Source organism: Cervus canadensis, chromosome 30, assembly GCF_019320065.1.
Source record: "Cervus canadensis isolate Bull #8, Minnesota chromosome 30, ASM1932006v1, whole genome shotgun sequence".
NCBI classification, from domain to species: domain Eukaryota; kingdom Metazoa; phylum Chordata; class Mammalia; order Artiodactyla; family Cervidae; genus Cervus; species Cervus canadensis.
Window position 1 is genome coordinate 31,206,010 of NC_057415.1, and position 26,756 is coordinate 31,232,765.

The 26,756-nt window shown below is 47.0% G+C and overlaps 1 protein-coding gene across 3 annotated transcripts in view; it reads right to left on the reverse strand.

The window, feature by feature from the left end:
• Positions 1 to 26,756, reverse strand: part of PTPN3 (protein tyrosine phosphatase non-receptor type 3) — a 113,874-nt gene that overhangs the window by 21,148 nt on the left and 65,970 nt on the right. For 2 of the 3 annotated variants that reach the window (XM_043453154.1, XM_043453156.1), the window contains 8 exons: positions 23,606 to 23,740; positions 21,103 to 21,279; positions 14,929 to 15,024; positions 12,234 to 12,420; positions 11,994 to 12,068; positions 10,645 to 10,701; positions 9,430 to 9,586; positions 6,801 to 6,961 (listed from right to left, as the gene is read on the reverse strand). In XM_043453154.1, coding sequence (XP_043309089.1) covers positions 6,801 to 6,961; positions 9,430 to 9,586; positions 10,645 to 10,701; positions 11,994 to 12,068; positions 12,234 to 12,420; positions 14,929 to 15,024; positions 21,103 to 21,279; positions 23,606 to 23,740 — 1,045 coding nt within the window. The remainder of the gene's footprint in view (positions 1 to 6,800; positions 6,962 to 9,429; positions 9,587 to 10,644; positions 10,702 to 11,993; positions 12,069 to 12,233; positions 12,421 to 14,928; positions 15,025 to 21,102; positions 21,280 to 23,605; positions 23,741 to 26,756) is intronic. The other variant, XM_043453155.1, reaches the window with a different exon arrangement.

A 26,756-nucleotide genomic window follows, 5' to 3' on the forward strand; every position in this document is an offset into this window, starting at 1 on the left:
ATTCTTGGGCTAAAGGTATGCGAAGCAGGCAAGAACTGCCAGTCGTCAAGATCCCTTCAATTCTGCCCTAAAATGAGAGCAGTCAGGCGGCTGAGGAAGGTCATAGGCCTTATGTAAGACCACTTATTTTATTAAAATCTTAATTTTCATGTCCTCAAGTGCTTTGTTCTCATCATTATCAGGGCGTACTTCTATGTGTTAGTTGCTCAGTCATGTCTGACTCTTTGCAACCCCATGGACTGTAGCCCGCCAGGCTCCTCTGTCAATTGAATTCTCCAGGCAAGAATACTGTGGTGGGTTGCCATTCCCTTCTCCAGGGCTCTTCCTGAGCCCGGGATCAAGCCTGAGGACCCTGCATTGCAGACAGATTCTTTACCATCTGAGCCACCAGGATCTAGTTCTGAGCAGTTGTGAAACTGAGGGTGAATTGTAAGATCAGCCGAGAGGGTTTGCTATGGAACAGCTGTATTTAAAGTATCGCATCACTGGCTCTGGCCTTCAAAGACAGAAAACTGAACACTGGGGGCTAGAGAAGACCAGCGTGGTTTGCGTGGGCTGGATAAGATATCAGTTTTCCAGTTTAAACATTTCTCCTTTGAAAAGATCATCTAAAAGCAGAGAGAGAAAGAGCATCACGATATGACGCTGAGCTCCTCAGACTTCTGGTCCAACCAAAGATATGAAACCTGCTCACACCCCTCAGATAAAGGCCCTGGACACCCCACTTGGCTCCAACCAGCACATGCTGGCAAGGCTGGGCACAGTGGAAGCAAGTGCCCCATCAACTGTACTCTGTACGTACCACACCAGACCAAGAGGGAATTCCCGCTGGAATTCCTGAAGGCTGACAACCTGAGGAGGAGGAAGAAAAAAAGAAAAGACCAAAAAGAGAAGGGAGTTGAAGGGACAATGGGCAAGGAGAGCAAACGGTGGAAAGAGACTCCCTTTCATGCCCTTGGCAATGACCCAGGGTCCAATGCACTGCAATGACTTTCCAGACAGTCACATACTGTGCTTTCTGTACCAAGTGCTAAACTGTGGTCTCCATGCCCTAGGCCAGCGTGCGCAATAAAAATGTGTAGCATGGCAGAATGACGGGGTCTGCTGCTCTGAACAAAATGATGAGAGGTGGCTTAGCGGCAGGTAACTAGGCTAAGGGTGGCCCCTTTTCATGAAGGCCTTGAGAGGTGATTCTCCACTTTGCAGACATAAGAACACTTCTCCGCTCATCAACAGCTCACCCACACTGGGGACTTTCATCGTTCCCGTACCTGACCCGGTCAGAGGGCCAGGACACCGCCTTGGGGGGGACTCAAGAGTCTCTCCCTACCTTCCTGTAAAGGTTTGGCGAAATGAACTGATGCTGTTGCTGGCCATCTGGGGACTTTCAAGAGTGCAACTTCAGATCCCAGTCCCAAATGCAGGTCCCAGTGCTGGCAGACACAAGCATTCTTACAAGATTCTTATTCTTTCACAGGGAAATCCTTGGCAATGAGCTGGGATGGCAACTCCTTTAACTGGGTCCCTGGCACTTGAAAGGTAAAGGCTACACATGTGTTCACTCCAAAGCCTACAGTCTGTTCCTTATATTCCATAGATGTTGTACTTGATAATGTTTGCCTTTCTTAGAACAAAAATCTGGAAGATCAAAAAAAGCTTTTTGGTGTGAGTTTCAATCTTGAAGGTATACCTACATGTGTTAAGTCTTCAGCTGTTTTTGTTCTTCCAAATCAACTTTACAATGATCACAGCAACCAGTAAGTAGTAAGTCACCTGTTTTGACAGTAATGGATGTTTCTTCTAATGGGTAATGTAGGAGCAGGTTCAGGGAAAACAGTGGTCAGAAGAGATAAAAAGATGGCATCTGGTTTTGGTAAAGAGGGAAGATGCTGATGTGGGAGAGGCAGGGGTCTCCCAAGTCTGGCATGACCTTTGATGGAGCTCTGTAGACACTCCTCCAACTCATCAGTCCTGGGAGGTGGGAGGACAGATGTTTCTCATTTTCTATTAATTGCATCCCACAAATCTCCAAAGAGGGTGCAAGGCCACTGTGTGAGGATGGGCATGAGGGGCCTTCGTGTGCTGGGAAGTTGGTTCTCAAAGGACAGTTCGCATCATCACTTAGCTCTTATCCAGGGTTGACTATACTGAATGCATTCCCTCTCCCTTGCCTACACAGAAAGCTCAACTCAGGGGAAAAAGCATGAAATGAGCCACAGGTTACTCAGGAAGGAGTGACCCTGGGGCTGAGTCAATGAGTTCCTTAGAGGAGGAAAGCGTCCTAGAGGTGGTAATAGATTTGGGACTTGTGAACCCCAAGTCTGGGCTCCTTTACGTGAGAGACAGAGGAATGCTGTAACTCGGCCGCACACAGAATTGAGGCAGTTTGAGGCTGGTGATCAATGCTGGCAAATGGGTCACAAGGAATGGCTCACACTGCGTGGCTCCTGAAGACAAGAGCTCCCGATGGAGGCTGGGTGGAGAACTGGGTCACCCCTGGTGAGTTCTGACAATGGGCTTTCAACACAGATGCTAACCCCAGCTCTATCTCTGAGCAGCAGGCTGGCACTGGGAGAGTCCTGCAGCCACAGAGCCCTGTTCTCTCCACTTACAGAAGGAGTGATCCCAATAATTCTGCCCATATCTGTCTCACAGAACTGCTGAGAGAGTCAACTGGGACAACATATGTGAGACACACTTGGTGGATTCCAAAGTGCTATAGAAACGCTAATTATTAAGTGTGATTTTACTACAGCTGGAACCAAACGCTTTCTGGAACACATTTGTAATTGTTTACTGAAAGCCAAGGGAGGGACAGGGGAATTCCATTAATGAAAAATGCTTCAAAGCAAGCTGTTCTGAAAACCAGCCTGTTATCATTGCAAAAGGGATTCCATACACAGCCGAGATCCCCCGGGGCAGGTCCTTTATGCCAGGGAGAGGGTGGCAAGGGCACCTGCTAGGAACCAGGCCCTGCTTCTTGCTCTCAGACACAGCATCCAACAGTCAAGCTGCCACCTGCCGGCAGCACTGGAAGAGGAGCAGGTGGGGAAACAGAATAGCCAAGGCTCTGGAGTCAGACAGCACTGGTTCCCACTTCTCGTATGGATGGGGCGGGTTCTTTAGACTTTATTTACACATGATAACAGCTGTTACTTTTTATTGCGCCCTGACCATGTGGCAGACAACACATTAAGTATTTATCTCATCTTAACCCTTACAACTAGCCCATGACAGTTTCAGGTGAACACTGAAGGGACTTAGGCACATATATACATGTTTCCATTCTCCCCCAAACTCCCCTCCCATCCAGGCTGCCACATAACAGATGGGGAAGTAGAGGCCACAGAGGTTAAGGGACGTGCCTGAGGTCACACAGGAAGCAAGTGGTAGAGTCAGGATTTAAAGTCTTCTCAACTCCATGTGGCTAGACAGCATTTCAGATCTTTCTTAGCTCTGATATCATGCTATTCTAACAACTCTCATGTGGAGACAGCAATTATATAAGGGGATTCCCAGGTGGCTCAGTGGTAACATGAATCTGCCTGCCGATGCAGAAACACTGGTTTGATCCCTGGGTCAGGAAGATTCTCGGGAAGAGGAAATGGCAACCCACTCTAGTATTCCTGCCTGGGAAATCCCATGGACAGAGGAGCATGGCAGGGCTATAGTCCATGGGGTTGCAGAGTCAGACAGGACTGAGCAATTGAGCACACACACATGTAACTACATAAAGGTTCTACAGCTGTTAAGAGAACAAGTTCTATGAGTTTAACCTGCCTGGGCTCCAATCAGGCTGTGCCATTTACTGTGAGAGAACCTCTCCAAGACTCTGATCCTTCATTCATACAAACTGTATAAATTATTCAATTTATACAAATTGTATAAATTAAACCACTTATACAACAGTGATAATGACAGCACCTACAGTGGGCTACTGGGAGATGATGCCTGTAAAGCCCTGGGCATATGGTAAAGGCACATTCAAGGTTTCCTTTTGCTTCCTCTGGTATTCCCCTCCCTTCAGCAGTCGTGTAAGACCTCTGCCCCCACCTAGAGCAGTGGCTGTTAAATTGCGTTTCACAGCCTAGGATTCCTTAGTGGGCAATGTGGAGAGACTGAAAGGCAGGGCTCCATGGATCCCACTGGCTCCCTCAAAGAGCAGCTCTGCTGTTATTTGTTCCACATTTTGGAGTGCTGAAAAAGTTAATTTATTTAAAAAGAGGCTTTTCCTACTTAGTTTCTAGGAAGTGTTTTGATTAAACGAATGAAATGTGTACACACAAGAATTTAACTCTAAAAATTCTATGTTCTCCATTTCTTATTTCTTCTGTAGTCCGATTATAGGCTCTAACGGCAGGACTTAGGATGGGCAGCGGTGGGGCCGTGGTTCTCGCACGATCTTACTCTCCCACCCTTAGGATCAGCTTGTGCATCAGAGCCGCATGGTGGTCTTGTTAAGAACCGGTACCCAGGCGCCCTCCCAGCGCTGATGGAGTAGCTGTGGGCTGAGGCTGTTTAACAGTCTCCTCCAGCGAGACCCACACGGTGGTCAGGGTGTCACCCTGTGAGAAATACTGCTCAAAACCACAGGGAGACAGGTGGGTGCTTCCTGCTAAAGCATTTATCATCTTCCTAATGAATTTCAATGAACATTATTGCTCAAGGAAAACCTCCTAGGGGAGTCTCACGTGGAAAACACGAGAGGGGAGGGGATTTTCCGGAGCACGGTTGAAGACCAGGCGCCATCTTTTTCCTCACCGAGGGCCCACAGCGCCTCCTTGTGGACAGTCTGATCAAAGAGGCCTGGTTCGGCCTGGGCGAAGAGCTTCCGTCACCTGGAGACATCGCCCAGGACTCCGGGAGTGTTGCTCACCTCAGGGAGGATTGTTTGCCTACCTGACCCCATGAGCTTCGTCTGCGACCATCCTGGGATACCCTCCCCTCCACACTTCACCCCATCCACCCTCTATTATTGCTACATCTTATCCTAGAGGGCCTCCTGGAAACCTCTCACCTCCAGTTCCTACAGAACATACGTTCTGTGGAATGAAACCTTGGCCTTTAGCTGCTTCTGGGACTCATGATACATCCCCACCAATATGCCAAAATTAAGACTGTAAGCATCTTGGGGCCAGAAATCCCCCTTCTCCTTCCCTGACTGTGTTCCTGATCTAGCATTTGGCACATGATAAATACCTAATACACACTCGCTGGATGAATGAACGGACGACTCCAAAGTGCCATTCCCCTTTGATGTTTCCTTCCAATTCCCTGCCAACAGAATAAAACTGGTATGTTCTGGCTTTTAAGTGCTCCTTGTTTTAAGTGTTTAAAGCTGAGTCGCTTTGCTATGCACATGAAACTATTACAACTATTAATAGGCTAAAATTTCAATATAAAATAAAGTTAAAAAAAAAATCAAGACACATCACCCTCCTGCCCAAAAACCTGAGTTTTAGTGTTTAAAATGTCTGTCTCAATTTTGAGGTTTCTGCAATGCAAAGAGTCTACAATTTTTTTCTTTTAAAAGTCTTAAGCCTTCCTAGCCTCCTGCAGGCCACTAGAAAAAAGTTATCTTTGTATTAGTATATATTTAGTATATGTTCATCAATCCTATCTAAGTAATCATACTCTTCCTGCCCTTTTATCCTGATTTCAACTTATTTTTTTGTCTATATTATCTGTCAAGGGTGTTAAGTTCAAAATTCCCTATTGATTTTTTGGGTGGGGTCAATTCACCTTTCACTTGTGGGTTTTACTTTCTACTGTTGTTCAATACACATTGCTCTAATAATGTATTTTATTTACATTCTATTTCTTACCCCATTATAAAATAAACCTCTCTCTCACTCAAGACTCTCTGCTTTGCAGCTTTCTTGTTTGATATTCACATTACTTAGGTTTTCCTAAATCAATATGCAATCATAAACATTTGACAAATTCCCTAGTTTTGCTTCTGTGACTCTTCCCTTTATATGGCTTTCTAATAAACAATGCAGTGCAGACTTCGGCTTTTGAATCTGACCTGAGACTCTGCTAATTCATGAATCCAGACTGTGTATGTTGTCATTAATCATGATCAACTGTCTTTCATTGGCCTACTTTATGCTTTCTCTGATCTCTTCTGATATCTTTCACTGCATGAACTACTCTGTCTTCTACCACTTTTAAAAAATGTGGAAGATAAATACATTCTATTTATATTCTGTTAGTGGTCAGTAAAACTGACTTGAAAACCCAGTTTCCTCGAGTCCTACTTTATTTTGCAGAGTCTCTGCGTGTGCCTTTGGTCAACAACCTCAATCCCACGAGCAGAGGTCTCTCCTGGGGAGGGAAGACGGGGTCTGACTTTGATCTCCCCTCGTGTCCCCGTGGTTCCGGGGGACTTGAGAAGCCCAGCCCCTGCGCCCTCACGGGATGGTACCAAGTGCTCCAAATTACAGCGTGCCTTGTGGGGTCAGGGCCCGGCTCCTCCGCCAGCCCTCTGCGCTCGCCCACGCGGCCTCTCCACCACCTTCGACTGCCAGTGTTCTGAGCTTTTGTGTTGGCAGCTAAACATGCTCAGAGTCCCACCTCCTCGGTTTCTGACACATTTCTCCATGACTACTGATTGTTACTAGAACAGGAAGGGGAGGCAGAGTTCAGGCATGGGCCATGGCCCCCAGCCGCCCCGCCCTGGCTTTCTCCCGGAGGCCCTGAGCCCCTCAGGGGTCCCTCGATGAGTCCGGCCGCCTGGTCACGACTTGGGGGACCCTGCAGCCATCGGGCAGCCCACCGAGGCCCTGGGGGTCTCCTACCTCAAACTGGATCAGCACCGTCCCGCTTTCGAGGCCCTTCTTTAGCTGCTCCATGGACCCCTCCAGCGTGTCGCCCCCCTCCGGACACACGGGGAAGATGGCCTCTGGGAAGAGCTGGTTCAGTTCATCTTCAGATTTGATATCAGCAAACGAATGGACGGCTGCAGTGGACGAGAAAGGGGGTGTCGGGGTTGCCCAGCCATGCACAGGGGATCGGTTTCCTCCCCCCAAATTACACTTGTGACACCTGAATACAGACGGTTTAAAACATCTTATTAAATGATTAAGCACATGGTAATCATTTTCACCAAAGATACTACTTCCCGTTGAATGATTCAATATGTGCTAATTATACAAAATGACATACTAATCTTTCTGGTTAGCCTTAAATGATGGTGTTTAGGACTCAAGAGGCTTCTGTCAGAGGTAAGAGGAAGGAACACATTGAAGAGAACACATCTTCTCCCTTTGCCTCCTCTGACCTGGTTGTTATTCTTTCCTTCTCAGGTGCCCTGCATTAGTTTCCTTCAAACAGGCACTTTCCCAGGAAGCTGGTATGGGGTCTGGTGCTGTCCACATCCCCACCCCAGAGCTTGGTCAGTTCACCTCTAACTCAAGGCTCTTGTTAGCTGGGAGGCTCTGGGGTAGACATCTCTGAGCTTCTTCTTCAGAATTCTCCCTTCATGTCAGACTCGATACGGGTGAAAACCAACAGAACACCTCCTCCCCCCCACCACGCACACCACTTCCGCAGCCTCACATGCCTTTCTGTCCACCATCACTTCAGACTTTGGGATCATCTCTGAATGCTCCCTTTTGACCCAGAAAGAAAAGTCACTCCCTTACCCCAGAGCCTTCAGTGACTCTCTACTGCCTTCAAGGTGAGAGGAAATGAGAAGGAACAACTTTTATATTTTCCCACACAGTTGAACTGAATCCTCACGGTGCTAACCAGTATTCCCACCTTATTTACTTATTTATTCCCATTTTACAGGCTCACAGGCCAAAGAGTTGTCCAAGGTGACCCAGCCTGTCAGGGTGGGACCCGGGAATTCAGTCTACATGTCTGACCCTAACGGGCACATTCGTTTCACTGATCAACAGAAGCTCCGATTTTTTACTGATTTTCATGGGTTCTGTCACATGTGCTACTCTCTCTGTTACTATTATTTTTCTTTCAATCAATTCTTTTCTTTAATTTAAATATTTTAAAAATGAACTTATCATGACAGTTATAGAAAACCTGTGGCACTGATCTTGCAACTCCACTAGTCTACAAACATCTCTGTTCCTCACCTCAAACAGGTGCCAGCCCCTTGCCATGGGTCAGTGGAGGATGCCCACCGCGGCCTGGCCAGAGTGCTCTGATGCCACTTCCCCTCCCCCTCCCCCAAGACGCTGCCCTTTATCGGCCAGCACGTCACCTGGCACATCACATGATGGACAGGCTTGCTTCCAGCTGCTGGCCTCCTTCCTTCTCTACCATCACATGGCCTTATCAGACTCACAGCAACTTACTTAACCTCTCTGTGACTGTTAGCCTCATTCGAGGATAAGAATACCAACCTTATGAGATCATTGTGAGAATGGAAGAGGATAATTATGTAAAGCGATTAACCCCACGCAGGCACTTCACTGGGGCTGCACAGAGGTCCGCCACTGTCACCAGTGAACCTACTATGTGTCCAGGGTGGAGCTGGGTTTGGTGAGATGGGTGGTGGGAGGAGCTGGGTTAGGGGGCTGGAGAGATTCGGGAGGACCTCACAGAGAAGGCGGGATGAGCGCTGGCACTGGGAGTTTTAGTGGGAACAGAGGGGTGTGTCGGGGGTGTGGGCTGTGCCAATGACTGTGAGTCCAGATGGAGATGCAGGGCCAGGGCCCGAGTCACGTGCTTCATTTACCTTCAGTGTCTGAAAGCTGGGAAGGAGGATTCGAGGACTGGGCTTCCTGCTTTATAACAACAACAACACTAACAGTAGCGGTATTAACAGAGGATGCCCTTCCGACGCCCACCAAGAACCGGGCAGCGTCTTTGACACTTTCCAGTATGAGCCTCATTTTATCTTCTCAGGAACCCCGAGAGGTAGCGACTATGTCATCCTCATTTTACATTAGAGGAAACTGAAACTTAGCCTGGGTAAGAAATCTGCTCAAAGTCCCGGAACCCAGGAGGAGGCAGACTTAGAACAGCCTTGAGGCAGCCAGGCTCCGGCCCCATTCTGCTAAAGCCTCTCTCCAACGAAATCAAATGCACATGAATGAAATATAACCCGATCCTTTGAGAAAGGGTTGAAAATGCAAATGCAGGCAGAGGCAGGCAGCTAAGAGGGCTGCATGAAGGGGGCTGAGATGGACTTGCAAGGAATAGGGGAGAGGAATGTCATGTCTTGTATTAAAGGTGGGGGTGGGGGGGGTGCTGCCTACCTGCAAAGGACTGGCCATGAGGGGCGGGGCCCTGTGGGGCCAAATCTCCACATTTTTCAAGTGAGAAGTCAGCCATCAGGTTGCTCCCCATCAGGGGAAAGTTCTTGATTTTCCAATGTTGGCTATGGGCACAACATCTTGAAACCAAGGAACGGGCCCGAGAAGGCCCTCTTCGCTAAGGCTCCTCTCCCTCGGGGGCTGTTACCTTTCCTCCTGATCACCAGGGCCAGCTCCCGCGTGTGCGACTCCCGGCTGGCTTTGATGAACATTACCACTTGGTCATGGGTGTGTTCTGAGATGTCCCGGCCGTTGATTAGCACGATTTGATCCCCTTCGTTCAGCTTAGGAATGCAGGTGTCTGCCTGCACGCAGGGCAAGAGCGAGTTTTTTTCGTTACCATAACATAATCCTCAAGGGGAGAACCTGATGCTTTCTGAGCCTGGACACTGGAGACCATGACCAGGTTCTGCCTTTCTCCCCCCGGCATTACCGCCTTTATTTTTATTTCAGCCACTGCTATGTTGACATGGTAGCTAGTGGTGGGATTTAAAGAAGTGTTGCTCAAAAACCTATATTACGAATGAAACATTTCAGAATAAAGTGAAAAAAAGTGCTGAGGCCATTTCTCTATGGCAGCCAAGCTTCACTTATTACGGTAATGTAGAATGATTCTACTGCCTCTACCTTCTGTTTTTCCAGGTGCATTGTTAGAAAATGATTTGTCAGCTAAAAGCAAGTATCTAGCTATCTTGTGATGGAGAAAGCCTTTGCAAGCATAACCCCCAAGGCACAAACCGTTACGGACAAGAAGCCATGCAACTGATGGAAAGGCTTCTTAACTCATAGAGGCCGTAAGCAGTAAGAAAAAGGAAACGACAAGCTTAAAGAGTACTTAAGAGTAAAACCCCCAAACGGGTCCCTTTCTTAGGAGGTACAGGGACTCTTTGGTGCTCAATGCTTAATAAAAAGCAAGTCATCCCCTAGATGCCTAGAGGCCCAGGCAGAGGGCTGAGGATGGGGGGTGGGGTGGGGGAAGAGGCATAAGGCTCACGAGCCCACTTAGAGCTTGTGGAACAGCAAACGCTATGCCCCAGTTGCCTTCTTTCGAGCTGGACTTCTACACTTAAACGTGCCTCCCAATCACCTGGGGATCTGGTTAAAAATGCAGATTCTGGTCCAGATGGTCTGGGGTGGGGTACGAGAATCTGCATTTCTAGTAAGCTTCCCAAGGGATGCTGGTGCTGCAGCCTCGGGGACCACACTGAGCAGCAAGGTTCTGGAAAATTCTTTCTTCCTATCTCTACGCATGCACTGACACACGCTCTATGCTGCCAGTAAAAAAGAAACAGGACACAGAAATAGAAATCTGTTACATTTACGGGAAAATGGACTTGGGAAATTACAGAATATGTTTACTTACAGGTGACTCTGGGTTTATCCTTGACACCACGAGAGGCATCTTTTGATCTACTCCTCCCTGTAAACATGTAGATTAAAAACCACTTGAGTTGTTCACAGCACCAAAGACATGCAGATATCTCTGACACAAAAGGAGGGCTCAACTTTCACTTAAATATATTCTACTCCCAAGGGTTGGTACCTTTCAGAATGATAAGGTTCCAGAGGCTATGGGTCTAGTGGGTCAACCAGAAGGCCACTCAGAAGCCTCCCACTACCATCCCCACCATCCATGGACTAAAGATACACTTGGAAAAAGCAAGCTCCTTTCAAAAAATGCAAATATTCTCAGGAAAAAGACTCTAAAAGCCCAGCCCATAAGTGCTGCTGGGAGAGGAGTTTACGGTGGAGGAGAGGAGCTGTGGAAAGGTCCCAGACTGTGAGGGCTTTTGACCTCTGAGAACTGGCTGTCAGCAGGGCTGCTGGCTTAAGAGAAAGGGGTGTATGATGGCAGTTGCGGGGTGGGCAGCAAAGATCACCTGCCTTCACTCTGCTCTAAGGCTGGTAAACCTTTTCTATGAAGGGCCAGATACTACTTATTGTGGCTTTGTGGGACAGAGGGCACTCTAGCAACTCTGCCATTGAAATGCCAAAGGAGACAGAAACCATTTGTAAATGAATGGGGTGTCTGTGTTCCAATAAAACTTTATTTGTAAGAACAGATGGGATTGGGCCCGTAGGTCATAGTTTGCAGAGCCGGCCTAGAGGGAAACAGAGGAGGTTATGGCTCTGCACCTGAATCCCTGTTCTCTCGTTCTCTCTTAGCAGTGCTGAGGGGTTACCACCTCTCTGAAACTTGTGTTCAGTCAGTTGTGTCTCAACTCTTTGCGACCCCTTGGACTGTTGCTTGCCAGGCTCCTCTATCCATGGGATTCTCCAGGCAAGAATACTGGAGTGGGTTGCCATTTCCTCCTCCAGGGGATCTCCCTGACCCAGGAATCGAACCTGCATCTCTTGCATCTCCTGCATTGGCAGGCGGATTCTTTACCACTGAGCCACCTGGGAAGGCCCTTACAGTGCATCTATAAAATGTTTAAAAATACCAACTTCACCACTTAATAAAAGGACTCAATAAGGGGAATTGAATAATCCCCTTTATGTCCTCAATAAGGGGATATAAACAAGTACCTAGAGTAGGCACTCGGTATGAGGCAATTCCTATGGCCCCGGTGAAAAGCTCTCAATTCTGAAGGCCAAGCCAATTTTCCTGCACAGCCTTAGGTCTGTGGCACATTTGTAATAGAAGTTTAAAAATCATCTAAAGAGTGCTTCAGAGCATCACACGTCCTTATAAATTACACACAACATTACCTTTAGATTAAATCCAAATTTCCCATCTTCATCTGGCGTGATGCGGATCAAGACTAAGTAGCCGTCACCATCGTTCTGGAAAATGTCAGAAAATCACCAATTACGTAACTTCTTTCTCCAGTGGTTGGTGATAACCTATTTCCTTTGAGTCCTAAACCACTTAACTGCCCGAGAGGCGGCCCCACACGGGAAGCCCAGCTGGCTTGGCCCCGCTTCAGCCACAGCACCTGAGCGCCCCACCTTGTCACAGTAGTACTGGCTGGAGTCCTCGGCGATGCCCCCTGTGGTCACCCTGTGGAAGTCCTCTAGGAACTGCTGATCGACGCCATCTGGGGAGCAGGAGCCTGGAGCATTTGAAGATGGAGACACAGAACTGGATGACTTCTGGGTCAGGCAGCTTTGTGCTGGGCTGTTCTCGGATATACTCCTTCATCGTGGGGGAGGAGGAGATATTTTAATAACTGGATTAATATTTTATCAGAGCACACAATACTGACTGTTGGAGCCTGGCATCTCACGGCTGTCACTGATCCTTAGAACCTTACAGGGGCTCTGAAGGTCAAGCCCAGGGCTTGTGCACACCCAGAGTCCACTGGCTGCCCATGCCCCCAGCTGGCCTCAACAGCATCAGCTTTTAGTTTTGGGGAAAAGGGGAAGGAGGGCAGGGCAGTACCAAGAACTGCTGACAACTCAGCAGCTTTAGAAAGGTAATAGGGAGCTGTGCCCAGCTATTCTGGTGCTTAATTATTGAAGCTCACTCAGATGTGTGGGTCTCCATCGCTGCTGAAAGTTTTTCCTTCCATCTCATTCCCGCTCATAGCTCTGCTTCACAGGACAGTTTGCTACCCAGAGGAAATGGGACTGGCACTGCACATTCAGGACAACTTATATCAATCCTAGTTTACATCATTCACCTGCGACATCCACTCATTGCCTCCGCTGAGATCATAGGTTTTCTTTTCTCTAATATAGGTCCTTCGGTACCTTGGTGCTGCACAGTCCAATATGGCAGCCACCAGTCACAAGTGGCTATTTAAAGAAGTGAGGATTAGAAAATTCCTCAGCTGTACCAGTCACATTTCAAAAATGCCCAACAGCCACACGTGACTAGAAGCTCCTGCACTGGACAAGATCAGTCACAGAACACTTCCACCACTGCAGGAAGTTCTACTGGATGACGCTGTCGTTGAGAAGTGTCAAAAACCTCTGGGGTCATCTGTCCTGTTCTCACTTCACAGATGAAGAAACTGGTCAAGAGGCACTGAGTGACTTGTCCCAGGTCACACAGCTTTTTCCTCACCCGCCAGGAGTCGGGTGAACATGAGTCCCTGAGCACCTCTCCCCTCTCCCAGCTACCGGATCTGCTCCTAAGACCATCCTCTCCAACCTCTCAGGGCTGCAAGGATGAACACTGTGTAGGGCATGCAACTCCTCTGCATCATGTACACCCACACTACACTCCTTCCAGGGCTGCAGGTTGAGCGAAAGACGCCTTCACACGCCTACAGACTATGGGGCTATCCTCACGTTGCACAGACTCCTCCACATTCTGACCTCACTCCGGGTTAGTTGATGGGAAAGGTGAGCAGACAAAGACAGTGAGACAGGCAGACGGATGACAGTCACTGCTGCCTCTTACTAAACCTTTATTTCAGGTCCTTTTCCAGGGATTTTTCCATTAACGGAGTACCTCTCTGTTTCCCAGCAAGTTTAAATTAGCTTACTTTAAATACAAAATCTGTATCGTTTTACTCATACAAAGTGATTCACAATCTCAATTCATTTGAATACAAAATTTCGGTGACAGTGTAGAAATAGAGCTATTTGCAAGAGAAGAGTTTGAACTTAAGGTGCTCAAATTGCCAGTTAAGGGGTATCATGGATGGGAAAGCATTTCAGAGCGAGGAGATTTTGGACTTAAAGCTGTGTCCTAGTGGGATGTTTTCAGGCTGGAAATAAATGACTTTAGTTAACAGGAAACTAAAAAAAAAAGTTCTCAAGTAGGGCAACGTTTCTCTCTTGATGTTTCTAAGAGCACCTCCTAGTGGCAGAAAGGCAGACTTGAACTTGCTAAACAAGATAAAGCCCGAAGTATTTAGGAAACGCTATTTCCAGATAGCGGTGGAACTGAACCTTTAACATGGAGCTGCCGGCCGCATTCATAACTTCAAGTGTTTGGGAGAATCTGAAGACGAGAGTGATGGAAAGGGTGAGGATATGTAAACAGAAGAGCAAGGCGAAACAGTGGAAAACAGACTTCTCAGTCAAGTGTTAATATATTTTTGTATTCACTGTATCTAACTTCTAAATTCTGAATTTTGAAATACGTTATATAGAATTTAGATGACATTTTGGAAGGTTTTAAAGTATTTTTCTTTGATCAGTGTCAAACTGAATGGTCTACCCAAAACAACCCACAGTACTAAAAATAACCTATTCAAAGTCATTATGTCCCCAATCCTATTTTCTAAGTAGGGGCGGAGAGGTTACTTTTAGATGGTAATTTATTAAACATGACAATATTTTTTTGGCTGAACCACCAGGTACAGACGTTCCCTGCAGGCTGCAGTAAGGTTCGGCTCAGTGTGGAAGGTGGACAGACAGATGGTGAGGAGGACATCAAATGATGCAAGACACAACGAGAACGTGGCAGCTGGACACAGCACAGCGATGCCGAGAGTGAGGACGCCAGACCTCCCCGCTCGGGGCAGGACGTGAGGCATGACTGAGGGAGGGACCAGGGCAACCCCTGAGGCTTCGGGGTAACTGTGAAAGGGGCAAGGAAACGTAGGCAGAGAGACTGGAAGCAAGTGGTTTGCCCCAGAGGCAGGAGGAGGGACTGCCACTGCTGTTGGGGAACCAGAGCAGTCGGGGAGGGACTGGCCACCCCCAGCTCCCGGAGGAGAAAGGGGCAGAGACAGACGGACGGACTGACCGGCAGACAAGCGGGTGCTCGCCCTCAGAAGCCGATGCTTCAGAACTGTAAACGCAGTAGGCATCGGAAACAAAAGCCAGGACAGAGTTCATTTCTCTGAAGAGAAGCAAGGTTAAAGAAAAAGTTAAAATGGCAAGATTTACCATGTGATATTTTTTATACCACTCTTTCCTACATTCTAGGAAATTCCAAAGACACCCCCCCAACCCACCCCCAAACCTGTCAGCCAAGCAAAGCTGTGCTCCCACCAAGGGTTTCACGGTTCTCACTGGGGGCGCCTGAGAGCTCTGGCGGGCGACAGAATGGGAGCTGCTCTGGATGGCATCTCTCTCTCAAGTCTATGAGCTTCTCAAGGTTGGGAGAGACCCTGGTCCTCTGTCTCTTCCTCCCCGAGGGCACTGAACACGTAGCCAGGTAATCTACATGGGTCCTGATGGAAGGAGCACTGACTAACAGAAAGTATCTCTGGAGTGTGGGTGTTGGTGACGTGGAAACATTGTCCAGGGGACACTTATTTCTGCAACACACGCCAAGGGCCCGAGATCCAAACTTCACGCAAGAAGTGGCGGAAGTGGCGGAGGGAACACAGGTCAGAAATGCCGCTTTCTGAGCTCTGTGTCTCATCACTAATGGAGTCACAGGTCATGCATCATCCCCAGGCTGCCCCCTCGGACGCGGTGATACCTCAAAAGCAAGAAGGCACTGGGTAAACTTTGGTCAATTTGTGCTTGAATTGTTTGAGAATTTCTCACCCATATGTACCCTGCAGCGGCACCTACCACAGGGAACTGCTGACAGAGGACAGTTAACCAAAACTTGTCGCAGTAAATCTGTCTGAGTCCTTGGTGTGCAGATCAGATGCTGTGTGGTCATGTGATACGGGGACCTGCCATGGAAGTGGCAGAGGAGACACGCATTATGAAAACTTGGGAGCTTGTCTGGGCATTACCCAAGGGCTGCATCCGGTTTCATGTGACCATGCATCTGTCTGTCTGTCCATCTATCCACATAGTCATTGTATATCTAAGTGCCAGGCATTATGCCAGGTTTGGGGGAAGGAGAGGCGAATAGGGCACTGTTTCTGCCCTCAGAGAGCTCACTGTCTATTTTAAGGTACAGAAATAAATCAGACATTATCATCACACTCTAAGGGAGATGCTCAGATGTCTGGGGTACAGTGGGAGGTCAGGAGGGACTCCACAGAAGAGGGTGCACTTGAGTCTGAAAGATAAACTAGCAGCAGTTTAAACAGGTAGTCAGGAGGGAAGAAGAAAGCACTTTAGACAAAACTCTTAATTAAAAAAAAACAAACCTGCAGCATCTGCAAAGGCATGAAACTTTGAAAAAGCACAGAAAAAAACATCTAAGTAGGGGATTGATGTGCTCGGGATTGAATTTCAGGAAGATAAGCCTGTTACCCTTGTTGAAACTCCAATACTTTGGCCACCGATGCAAACAGCTGACTCATTTGAAAAGACCCTGATGCTGGGAAAGATTGAGGGCAAAAGGAGAAGGGGACGACAGAGGATGAGATGGTTAGATGGCATCACCGACTCAATGGACATGAGTTTGGATAAACTCCAGGAGCTGGTGATAGACAGGGAGGCCTGGCGTGCTGCAGTCCATGGGGTCGCAAAGAGTCAGACACGACTGAGCGACTGAACTGAACTGAGCCCTTGTTAAGGATGGTCTGGAAGGAGGAGGAGAGACCAAAGACAGGAGGATACTTAGAACACTGCTGCAAGCATCCCTTTGAGAGATGATGGCAGTTATGCATGGGCAAGGCGAGGGGGAGGATGGCGGAGAGGTCCATGTCAAGAGATGTTTGCGGGAGAGAAACAGCGGGAACTGGATGACGCAGGTGCAAGAGAAGTTGTCGAGGATGCCTTAAGTCCCAACAGGTGCCAAGAGGGTGGTTCTTGAACATGGCCTCACTCACCAAGACACAGGAGCAGCCGCAGGCTGGACAGTGGATGGTGAGCTGAGGCCGCGTCAGGCTGGGTTAAAGTAGTCATCAGATGTCCACATGCAAGCGGCCCGAGACCAAGAGAAGGGCAGGCAAGGTGCAGGGAAAATGAACACAAAACTCCTGTGAAACCCTGTCGCTGGCTGGTCTCCTGCGGGGAGACACAGTTTGGAAACCAGGCTGTCCAAGACAGCAGGCTGCCCCATGGCAAGAGAGCTGCCCGTCACCGGCTGGGTGACCAGGTGACAGGGCAGAGGGAATTCCTACCCCTGGTGATGCAGCTGAAGAAGGGGATATACCTAGAGTTCCTTCCAATGCATGGAGGCTATTTTAAAACATTTTAAAAAACAGTGGTGAAATACACATGAAATTTACCATCTTAACCATTTTCAAGTGTATAGCTCAGTAGCATGAAATGTATTCACACGGCTGTATGTACAGAAGTTTGGAAATAAAAGCTGACAGCTGCCCTGTGTCCCCAGAACAAGGCAGGCTCTGGAGAAGGAAATGAGCAAACGGCCAAGACATCATGGTGGCGCCAGGCCCCACTCCCTCTAACAAAAAGTTCTTCAAACACAACCCTCATCTGCCCTGAAAGTTGTTTTCCTCCAGCTTTCTGCTCTTCAAAGTCCTTTTCTCCTTTGGGGCACTCCCCCTCCTTTTTTTTTTTTTTTTTTTAATTTCTTCCCTGGGTGGCAGGTTGTTTTTGTTTTTGGAAACCTCCTTCTCTGCAGATTTTGGCCTTGGCTCTGAAGCAAGGCATGGAACGCAGAATGGCTGAGGGCTAACAGGAGGACCGCCTGCTTGGGCAGAAAGCAAACTGCCAAGGACTCGTAACTATAATCATAAACTCTGCTGCGCTGCTATAAATACACGACAAACCATGGTGACTCATCCGCGAGGACAATGTTCAGAGAGTCGGAGCTATGCCTCTGGGTTGAGAGCCAAAGTTGAATCACTCTTTTCTTCCTTTCTCTCCTTTTTCCTCTGGGTCACATGGGTACAGAACACTGCATGTCATCCTTCTTTCTAAAAGGAACTCTTCTTGCTGTCTGTATTCATCTGATATCGCCAACAGGATATTTCTTCTTGCCTCTTAACATGCCAATTTGCTATATAAAACATGTCCGATGTTTCTTAAACACTTTGCAAATACTGTAGCTGACCCTGGGAGTTCGTGGATTCAGCTAATCGTGAATCAAATTAAATCCAGAGTTATGAAGGATCAGGGCTTCCCTGGTGTCTCAGGGAATCCTGAGAGAATTTGCCTGCAATGCAGGAAACCTGGATCCTATCCCTAGGTCGGGAAGATCCCCTGGAAGGGGGAATGGCTACTGACTCCAGTATTCTTGCCTGGAGAATTCCATGGACAGACGAGCCTGGCGGGCTACAGTCCATGGGGTCACAAACAGTAGGACATGTCTGAGGGACTCACACACACGAAGGACCAACCGTACTTCACCATTTTACAAGAGAGATTTGGGCGTCCATGGATTTTGTACCTTTGAGGGTCCTAGAATCAATCCCCCTTAGGTACTTTGGGATGACTGTACTCACTGAAAACACCACCGCAGTTTTTTCACCAAGTACAGACCAACCTTCCCTCCTTGCTTTGGGCAATGGAGGACCAACGGAGGCCTGCCGCCTCTGAAAGCTCAGAAGAAGGTGGCTTCCTGCCAGTGGGACAGGGTCCCCAGCGTGAACTTGTTTCACCTGTTCATCCCACTTGCAAAGTACAGCTGCTAACTGGACTCTGTGAGCTGTCTACTGAGGCTCACCTGGCAAACCCATGGCAAGGTAGGCTGCCTCTGAATCAACATTATTTGCTACTTTTAATGGTTCGCTGCAAAATAAAGAGTGTCCCAGGATGATACATCTTCCGAGGTCTCATGAAGGCATTTCAGGAAGAACTGATGGGCAAGGCCCAGGGGTGAGTAGGGCCAGGAATTACTTAAACCAAACAGGACTTGAGGAAGTCAATTTTCAATGGAGTTTTAATAAACTTAAATTCAAACAGCCACGTGTGTGTGTGGCTGTCCTGGCCTGTAAAGGTCTGGATGCTCTGTAATTCCATGGTGGGGTCACAGACCGCACTTAGGAAGATCTGAGGTAGGACCTGTAATCAGTTTCTCAGAAGCTGCCGTTTTCCTAAACTCTCTTCTCCTTCCATCAAACGGACCGAGCCCCACAGGGCGCTGATGCAGGCTGATAATGTGCTCTTTGCCCAGGTGGCCTGAGGTCCCTGAAAGCAAAGACTTGTCTACTTCACTTTCACGTTCCCTCAAGGAGCAGCCAAGGGTATATAAAGTACGCTGCAGGACTCAGCAACGAGCGGAGCCCTTTAAGACATCCACGTACCCACAACGAGCAGAGGCCATTCACGTACCCATGAACAGAATCCATCTCTTGTCCACCTGCCACCCTGGAAATGTGCTGTATCTGTATTGTCCCGTTTGGTAGCCTCTATCTACATGTGGTCCAGAGCACTCGAGATGATGCTTGTGTGACTGAGGAACTGAACTTAACATTTTATTTTACATTCAATAATTTCAATCTGAATAACCGCACGTGACTAGAGGCTACTGTACTGGATAGTACAACTCCATGATGGGACTGCAAACCGCAACAGGGGGGTCTGACACGGAGGAAGGTGTGACTGGGCATCTCAGAGCCCTCAGACAGTCCCTAAACCCTCCTTCTCCCTTCACCAAAGCGACATAGCCCCTCACAGGCTCATACTGGCTCAAGTCATGCTCGCCTGGGCTCCTGCCTTGTAGAACATGCAAAAACCACTGTGCCCCACAGAGGAACTCACACCCTTCCACTGTAGCCTCAACAGCACTGTAAGTTGGAGCAAGAGACAGCGATCATTTCAACAGAAGCATCATCCAAGCGCAGGTCACAAGGAAATAATGACCAGAGGATTATTCAGCTAGAGGTGTTAAGAACACAGATAAGCTGGAAACCATGTTTGCTGTGGTCAGGGAGAGCAGAGAGAGCGCGAGCAATCTCACACTTAAGTGTGAAGTGAGATCCGTGATTCACCTGTGATGCCGAGAGAATGGTCAGGATGCATTTAAGGCTTTAATCCTAGGAGCTAGAGTGCTGGAGTGGTAAAAATTTACAGATTAACCGAAGTGCCTTCTTGTTAATCCTCTGCTGTCAGGGGAGGCATCGTATGTTTCTACATTTTGGGCATAGCATGGGACTAAACAGAATGGATACTAATGACCATGGTTGACTTCCTAAAAAAAAAAAAAAAAAAAATGATCCATTCCCATCACATTTTGTCATTTATGATCTGTGTCTTGTCCCCTTCAAAAAATGATTTGAGATAGCTTACTCTAAAATGTGCAGACATGGCAGAACAGTGAATTCATTAAGACCAGATGAAAAATAAGACTCATTAATAGGACAGAGAAGAAAGAGTAAGGACTATGTCAGAAATCTGGGCTCTGGGAAGCTAACGCAACAGAGTCTGACATGCAGCTCTGAGCTGCTTACTAGTCAAGCGAACAGGGAACAAGTAAATCAGATATTATCTTACTGAATAATAAAAGGACTCAAGGCAGTATTTTAGGAGAGATGTATTGTGAAGGGAGTTTGTCACAATAAAAAAAAAAAGACTATGGGGACATAAAAGAATTTGATGCAAACTGTCCTTGACAAAAATTTAGCAAAGAAAATCAGAGATGTTCTCTGCATGTTTTTTTTTCTTTATACTAAATATTCATTAAAAACCAAAAGCGAACAAATGCCCTGAGGACAGACTGTGGATCTGAGAAGGTTTTCTGCAGACAGAGAGAAATGAACACACGTTCTGGGGTGGGGAATCTTGCAGCGGATGAACACTGACAACCTAGAGACATACTGCTCTAGTCAATATGTCCTCAACCTCTGGTGTACGGAACGGTTTAAACTGAGTTTTGCTCATCATCTGGAGAGAACACCATTCACGAGAGCTAATGGGTGTGTGGATGGTAAGTTGCTGTCATCGACAAAAAGCAGGGCGAGCTAATGACCCCAGGCACACAGCTTGTGGGGGAAGGCAGAGTGCGGCTGATGTTCTCAGCCTGGCAGAGAGCACCCCAGGGAGCTGGCTGCCAGCTCTAGCCTCTGCCTCCTTTTAAATGGCCGTGGGGCATGAGCAAATTCCTCAACAGCCCCAACAAGGAGACCCAGGAAAGAGAGGAGCACAGGTTTCTTACTCTCGGTGCGGGCTTCGGTTCTGAGAGACCTCGGAATCACTGTCTTTAGGGGACAGGGAGCCCTTGTAGGTGTAGAACACATCTTCGGTCTCGGTGATGTATGTCATCTCGTTGGCAAGGTTGTCCGCAGAAGAGTGCCGTGGCTTTCGGATCTCATGCCGGAGCCGAGGACTTCGCCTGGTGGGGAAAGGTGCAGAGCGAAGCGCTGAAAGCAGATTCTACTTAAGGATTCTATCAGACATCAGTGACCTAACCTCTGTGCCCTGACCGTCCCAAGGCTGGCTTTGCTGATGTTGCTGGAATTTAAGAGCTGGTTAACCCCCTCACTACACCAGAATCCACCAGGGGCTGCGTGGTCACAGAGACTCTGAGCCCAGTGGTACAGCCCCTCAACTTTATAAACCGGCAGATGAGACTGGTTTGTGCCTTTTGGGAAGCTGTTGAGGGTCGGTTTAGGGGGTGTTATTCTTCCAAGAGCACTCAAGGTCTCAATGCATAAGGAGGTCAAATTGGCTGCTCATCAGACAATTTTTCTGATTCATTTATGCAGTATAAATAGAAGGTTTAGAAGCTAAAGTGTTTTTTTTTTTGGCAAAATTTGAACCTTATTTCAACTATATCCCCTAATGTCAATTTCACTTGATCCAAGAAGAAACGTTCGCTTTTCAAAATAGATCTAGGCGGTAGTGAAAGTGAAAGGGCCAGCTGCTCCGCCGTGTCCACCTCTTTGCAAACCCCAAGGGCTGTATTAGCACCGCCCTGTCCTTCCAATAGCAGCAGCAGCTGTGTGCCATGAGGCAAGTCACTCTACCTCTCTGAGCCTCAGTGGTACCCATCTGGCTCCTGACAATGAGCCAAGTGAGGCCATGTTCTCGGATGCCTGGGGTGACACCTGGGGTAGCACCTCGGCACTAGCGGCTCCTGCAGTCGGCAACTCTAGGCCGCTGAACTTTCTTAAATTTCATTTTCCTTGCTTTTTCATCTTCCCCTTCCTTTTTAGCCATTTCTCCTTGGGACTGTCAGGGCCTCCACTTTCGCAGTCCCTTTGGGCCTGCAGGATCAATACACTGTGCCCAAAGCTGAGCAGAAAGGCTCGTGACTCCTCCCGAGAGGACCTATAAATAGCAGTGAGAGCCAAACCCCACTGTTCTCCTGCATGTTGTCCTGGCCTCTGCTGCTAAGAGACTTGCAGACAAATTAAGCCGCTGCTTTATAGCACACATGGACCACTATAGGATGAGTGCCTACATTTCAGAAACCAAGAATCAATCTACTCGGTCATGTTATAACTTTCCAACACTAAACACCATCACCATTCCTGCCCAGAGCATCTCGCCCCAGCGGAGAGTCCTTTCCCAGCAGCCCTGCACAACCACTCCCCTTCTGCCTGCCTGGCAGAATGTTTCTTAGTCTTGGTAGATCACTCCTTAAGAATTTATAGGTACACCCTGTCTAACAGGAAATGAACAGAAAGCCATAATCCTATCTTAGGGCGGAGTTGGGCCAAGGTTTCCAGCTTGGTTTCCCCCTCCCCCTATAATGCCTGGCTGTTTTGGAGGCATTTAAAAAATGGCCTGATGTCTCTGAGGAACATTATACTAACAATAATAATAATAATAAAAGTAACTAACGATAACAACAATTCTACCTGATCCTTTTTGTATAGCTAACAAAGCACTTGTACATTGTTAGTTCATTCAACCCCTTTACAGATCGAAAGGCTGAGACCAGAGAGATAAACACATTTGTTACTGGACAGAAGAGCCAAAATCTGAGTCCAGGTCTTCTAGCTACATGCCCAGTGCCCTTATCCACTTCACCAAACTGCCAATTCCTTCCTTTTAAGCCACGTCCATCAGCTTAGAAGTTGGCAGGCTACTTTCCAATGAGCATTGCTACTGTTGCTGAGGGTCACACATCTTTCCGTCAGTTTTATTACATACCTTTACTATGTTTTCTCAAAGTTTATTTTGTTTGGTATTAATGGGAAACATGAGATTAAATAAAAGTTAGACATGCTTCTTTATCACAGGACTTCTCGAAACTTGAATATGCTAATGCATACTATAATTTCAGGAGGGGCACTTCAGTAGGCTGTGGTGCTCAAATTTATTTAGACCAAGTAACTTTTTAAAAAAGAACATCCCAGGAACTTCCCGAGCAGTCTGGTGGTGGGGTGCAGGTTTGATTCCTGGCTGGGGAACTAAGATCCCACATGCCTTATGGCCAAAAAAACCCAAAACATAAAATAGTAGCAACATTGTAACAAGTTTGAAAGACTTAAAAAATTACATATAAAAAAAAGAACATCAAAACATCATACACTAAAAAAAACATCTAGCTATACTTGTGCATCTCATAAAAATAGTTACTTGTGCAATAGTCAAACATGCAAATGTAAACTCTCATTATAGACCATCTATAGTTAGGTTTTTATTTTTACTTAGTTTTTCAAAGAAATAAGTGTTTACTGGTGGATAGTACCAAAAAAAGAAAGACATACCAGTTGGGAGTAATAGGAGGAGACCGGGAAGGTAGACTCTTGGTTTCTAAATGTTCCACCGATAAAGATCTCCGCATGGCTGGGTTCCACACCATCCCTCCAATCACCTTTTTGCAATACTGGTTATTTACAGACCTGAAAAACCAGATGCAGGTTCACTTTCTACACTGACATGTTCAACGAGATAGAAGTGATAGCATAAATGAGACAAACAGTCTGCACACGCTCCCTCCCTGACGCAGGGCCAGTTAACGCTTTGGTGACCCCGGCCAAGGTTCCCGGGAGTGGAGGCACCTGGGTCAGAGATTCCTTTCTGGGCTGGCTTTCCCTGACGTTATTTCTTTTCTCTGGGTGAAAAAATATTTTCCTGTCCTTACTACTGCAAGCAACAAAACTGCTTTCAGAATATAAACCACGCCTTACCAGATGAGAAGGAATTTCAGGATTAACGGTGAAACACCGTTCAAGGAACTCCAAGGAATTCTCACTTTTACTCACAGGGGCAGGAGTACAAACATTAACCACCCTTCCCGGTGTTCTCTGTCATTCTAGCTGGCAGAGGCTGTCACCGTAAATCACTCAGAACTCTTTAAGAGCAGACCTGAGAAAATATGCTTAGACAGCAGAGTTTTGGGCTGCGTTCTTTGAATGTGTCACCCTAAAGGTTACTTTCGGATTTCATTTACACCTAGGTAATTTAAATCTCAGCTCTCTAGACCCCTCAGAGTATGAATTATTTGAGAGGATGGAGTTGGAAACTAGTTTCCGGAAAACTCAGTCCTGGCACTTGTAAATTTTAAATGAATGTTTTAGTACCTTAAAACATCTGACACATTTCCTTGCAGCCTAAAGCCAGCAAGCCAACAAAAATCATGACAAAAGACCTCAGAAGAAAATAGGTGACATGAAGCGCACCCTCTAGAATATCAATGTACTGATTTTCAATGAGAAATATGGCTGTCACTCTGATCAAAATCTCACAGCAGCATCACCAGGAGAATCCACATCAGAAACCCAATTATCGTTGATTGAGGGCACAGCATCGCAACAGTGGGAGCAAGCCAGATGATTCAAAGGTTGAATGTAGCAGTTCCCCAAAGTATGTGTCACAGGTTATTAATAGGTACTCTTTGGAAAAAGAAGTGTTCCACTGTCCCGTAAGCTTGGAAAATACCAAACAAGCTTCTTTCATGTGGAAGCTTTCAGAGGCCCAATATGCGAATGTGTAATTGTATCTCTAGGGGTTGGGCAAATCGTGTAACCTAAGCCTCAGTTTCTCTGTGAAACAGAGATAATGAGGGATGAGATTTGCCAGTATGCTGAAGCTGGGATTCTTGGTCAAGAACTGCTGACCTATGGCCACCGAGTCACCCTTCATAGCCCGTGACCCTCAGCTGCAGATTGAAGGGGGGTGCGGAGGATAAGTTCTCTGACTCTTCCACCTAGAATGGCCTGTGACTGCTTTAACCAAGATTAACCGTGCCAGGTCTGGGCCCAGCCTTTAAGATGACCAGCTGCTTCTGCCTTAGACTCTTGCAGTCCTGAGCCTCCGTGTAAGAAGTCCAACGACTATGGGAGAGGCCCTGAGAAACACAGAGAAGATGGCGGTCCAGATGAGTACAGTCTTTCCATCATTCTGTCAAGGCACCAGGTGTGGAGAGGTGGTCCTGGACCCTCAGCCTAGTCCAGCCCAGCCCAGCCACATCTCACTAGGAAACCTCAATCCACATACGGCATGCAGTGGAAGAACCATCCAGTCACGCCCTTCCTGAAAACATGACCCACGAGGTCTTGAGATATAACAGAATGATTACTGCTCTAAGCCACCAAAATAGGGGTGGTTTCATCTGTCACAATGGATAACCGAAAAAAAAAAAAATCCTCCGTGTTGGCCACACTTTATAGAAGAAGAAATTGAAGAAGCAAATTAAATTAAAACTGATGTAGATCAGATTTCAAAGCCAGGTTTCTTAGTAACAGAGTCCAGGCTTTCAGTTGCTCTCAATGCCACTTCTCAGCTCACCGAGAGGATTAAGTCCAACCAAAGTAAATGCTACATTCCAGCAAATTATGTTTATAGAAATAGAAGATAGAAATAGAGTTACTGCAGGTATAAAAATACTGAATGGTTTCTTAAGCCAAAACCTTTAAAAATACATTTGTTCTTGGTTCATCAGAAACAGAGAGAGCATTTAGCACCATAAATACCATCAATAATATCAACAGAGATTTACTACTTATTCAATCTAGAATGCTACTGATTACCAATATAGTAGGAAAGTCACTGAAATGGTCAAATGGTCTGATACAGTCCCACATATCAGATAATGGCTCAGACAGGGGTATCATTTTTAGTAACAGCCACATCAAGAAAAAAAAATCACAAAAATAAATTTTCTAACCAAACAATTTGAATAATTTGACAGGCAATTTTTGCTACATCTTTTATGTAGAAGGCAGGATAAAAACATATACAAAAATATAAACTGCATGGTGAGTTTAGACAATACACTATAAACTAAAAAATTTCAATTTATAGATTTTACTGTACTAATCATTAGGTATTTTGAATATCATTCCTATGTATAACAGCATACATGGAATTGCCATATTTAAAAAAGAATTAAACAAAAGTATGTGTGAGGAACAAAATAAGCACTCAGCAATTGTCAGCTGCAATTACTGTTGTTCCTACCAAGTGACTGTTGTATGCTGTGAGTGTCAGTTGCCTGACTCTGGAAATCTTGACTTCTGCTCATTTATTCACTATTACAGAGCATCTTATGGAGTTGACGTTCAGCGGGAGAGCCTGTCTTAATGCCACCAAGACGGCCATGAGTCACTGCGGTGTGCTTTCTGGTGCCTTCACGGCGGAGTCGTTGCAACTGTGGATGCTCTGGAGCTCTGAGTAATACAGAGCTGAGAAGGCAGAAGCAAGCGACAGGAGTAGAAGTACCTGAGTGTGTGTGGAAGGAGACATCGCTGCCTGCCCCTGGAGAGACTTTCATCTGAGGTTCTAAGATCCACCCGCACCTCTGGCCCCAGGACGTGGGGCCTCGGGGAAAGACATCTCTTTCCCGGAGGATGTCTGTTCCCTGGGGGTTACTAGAACAGGCTTACATTTCAGGCTACTGTGGAGACTACCTCTAGA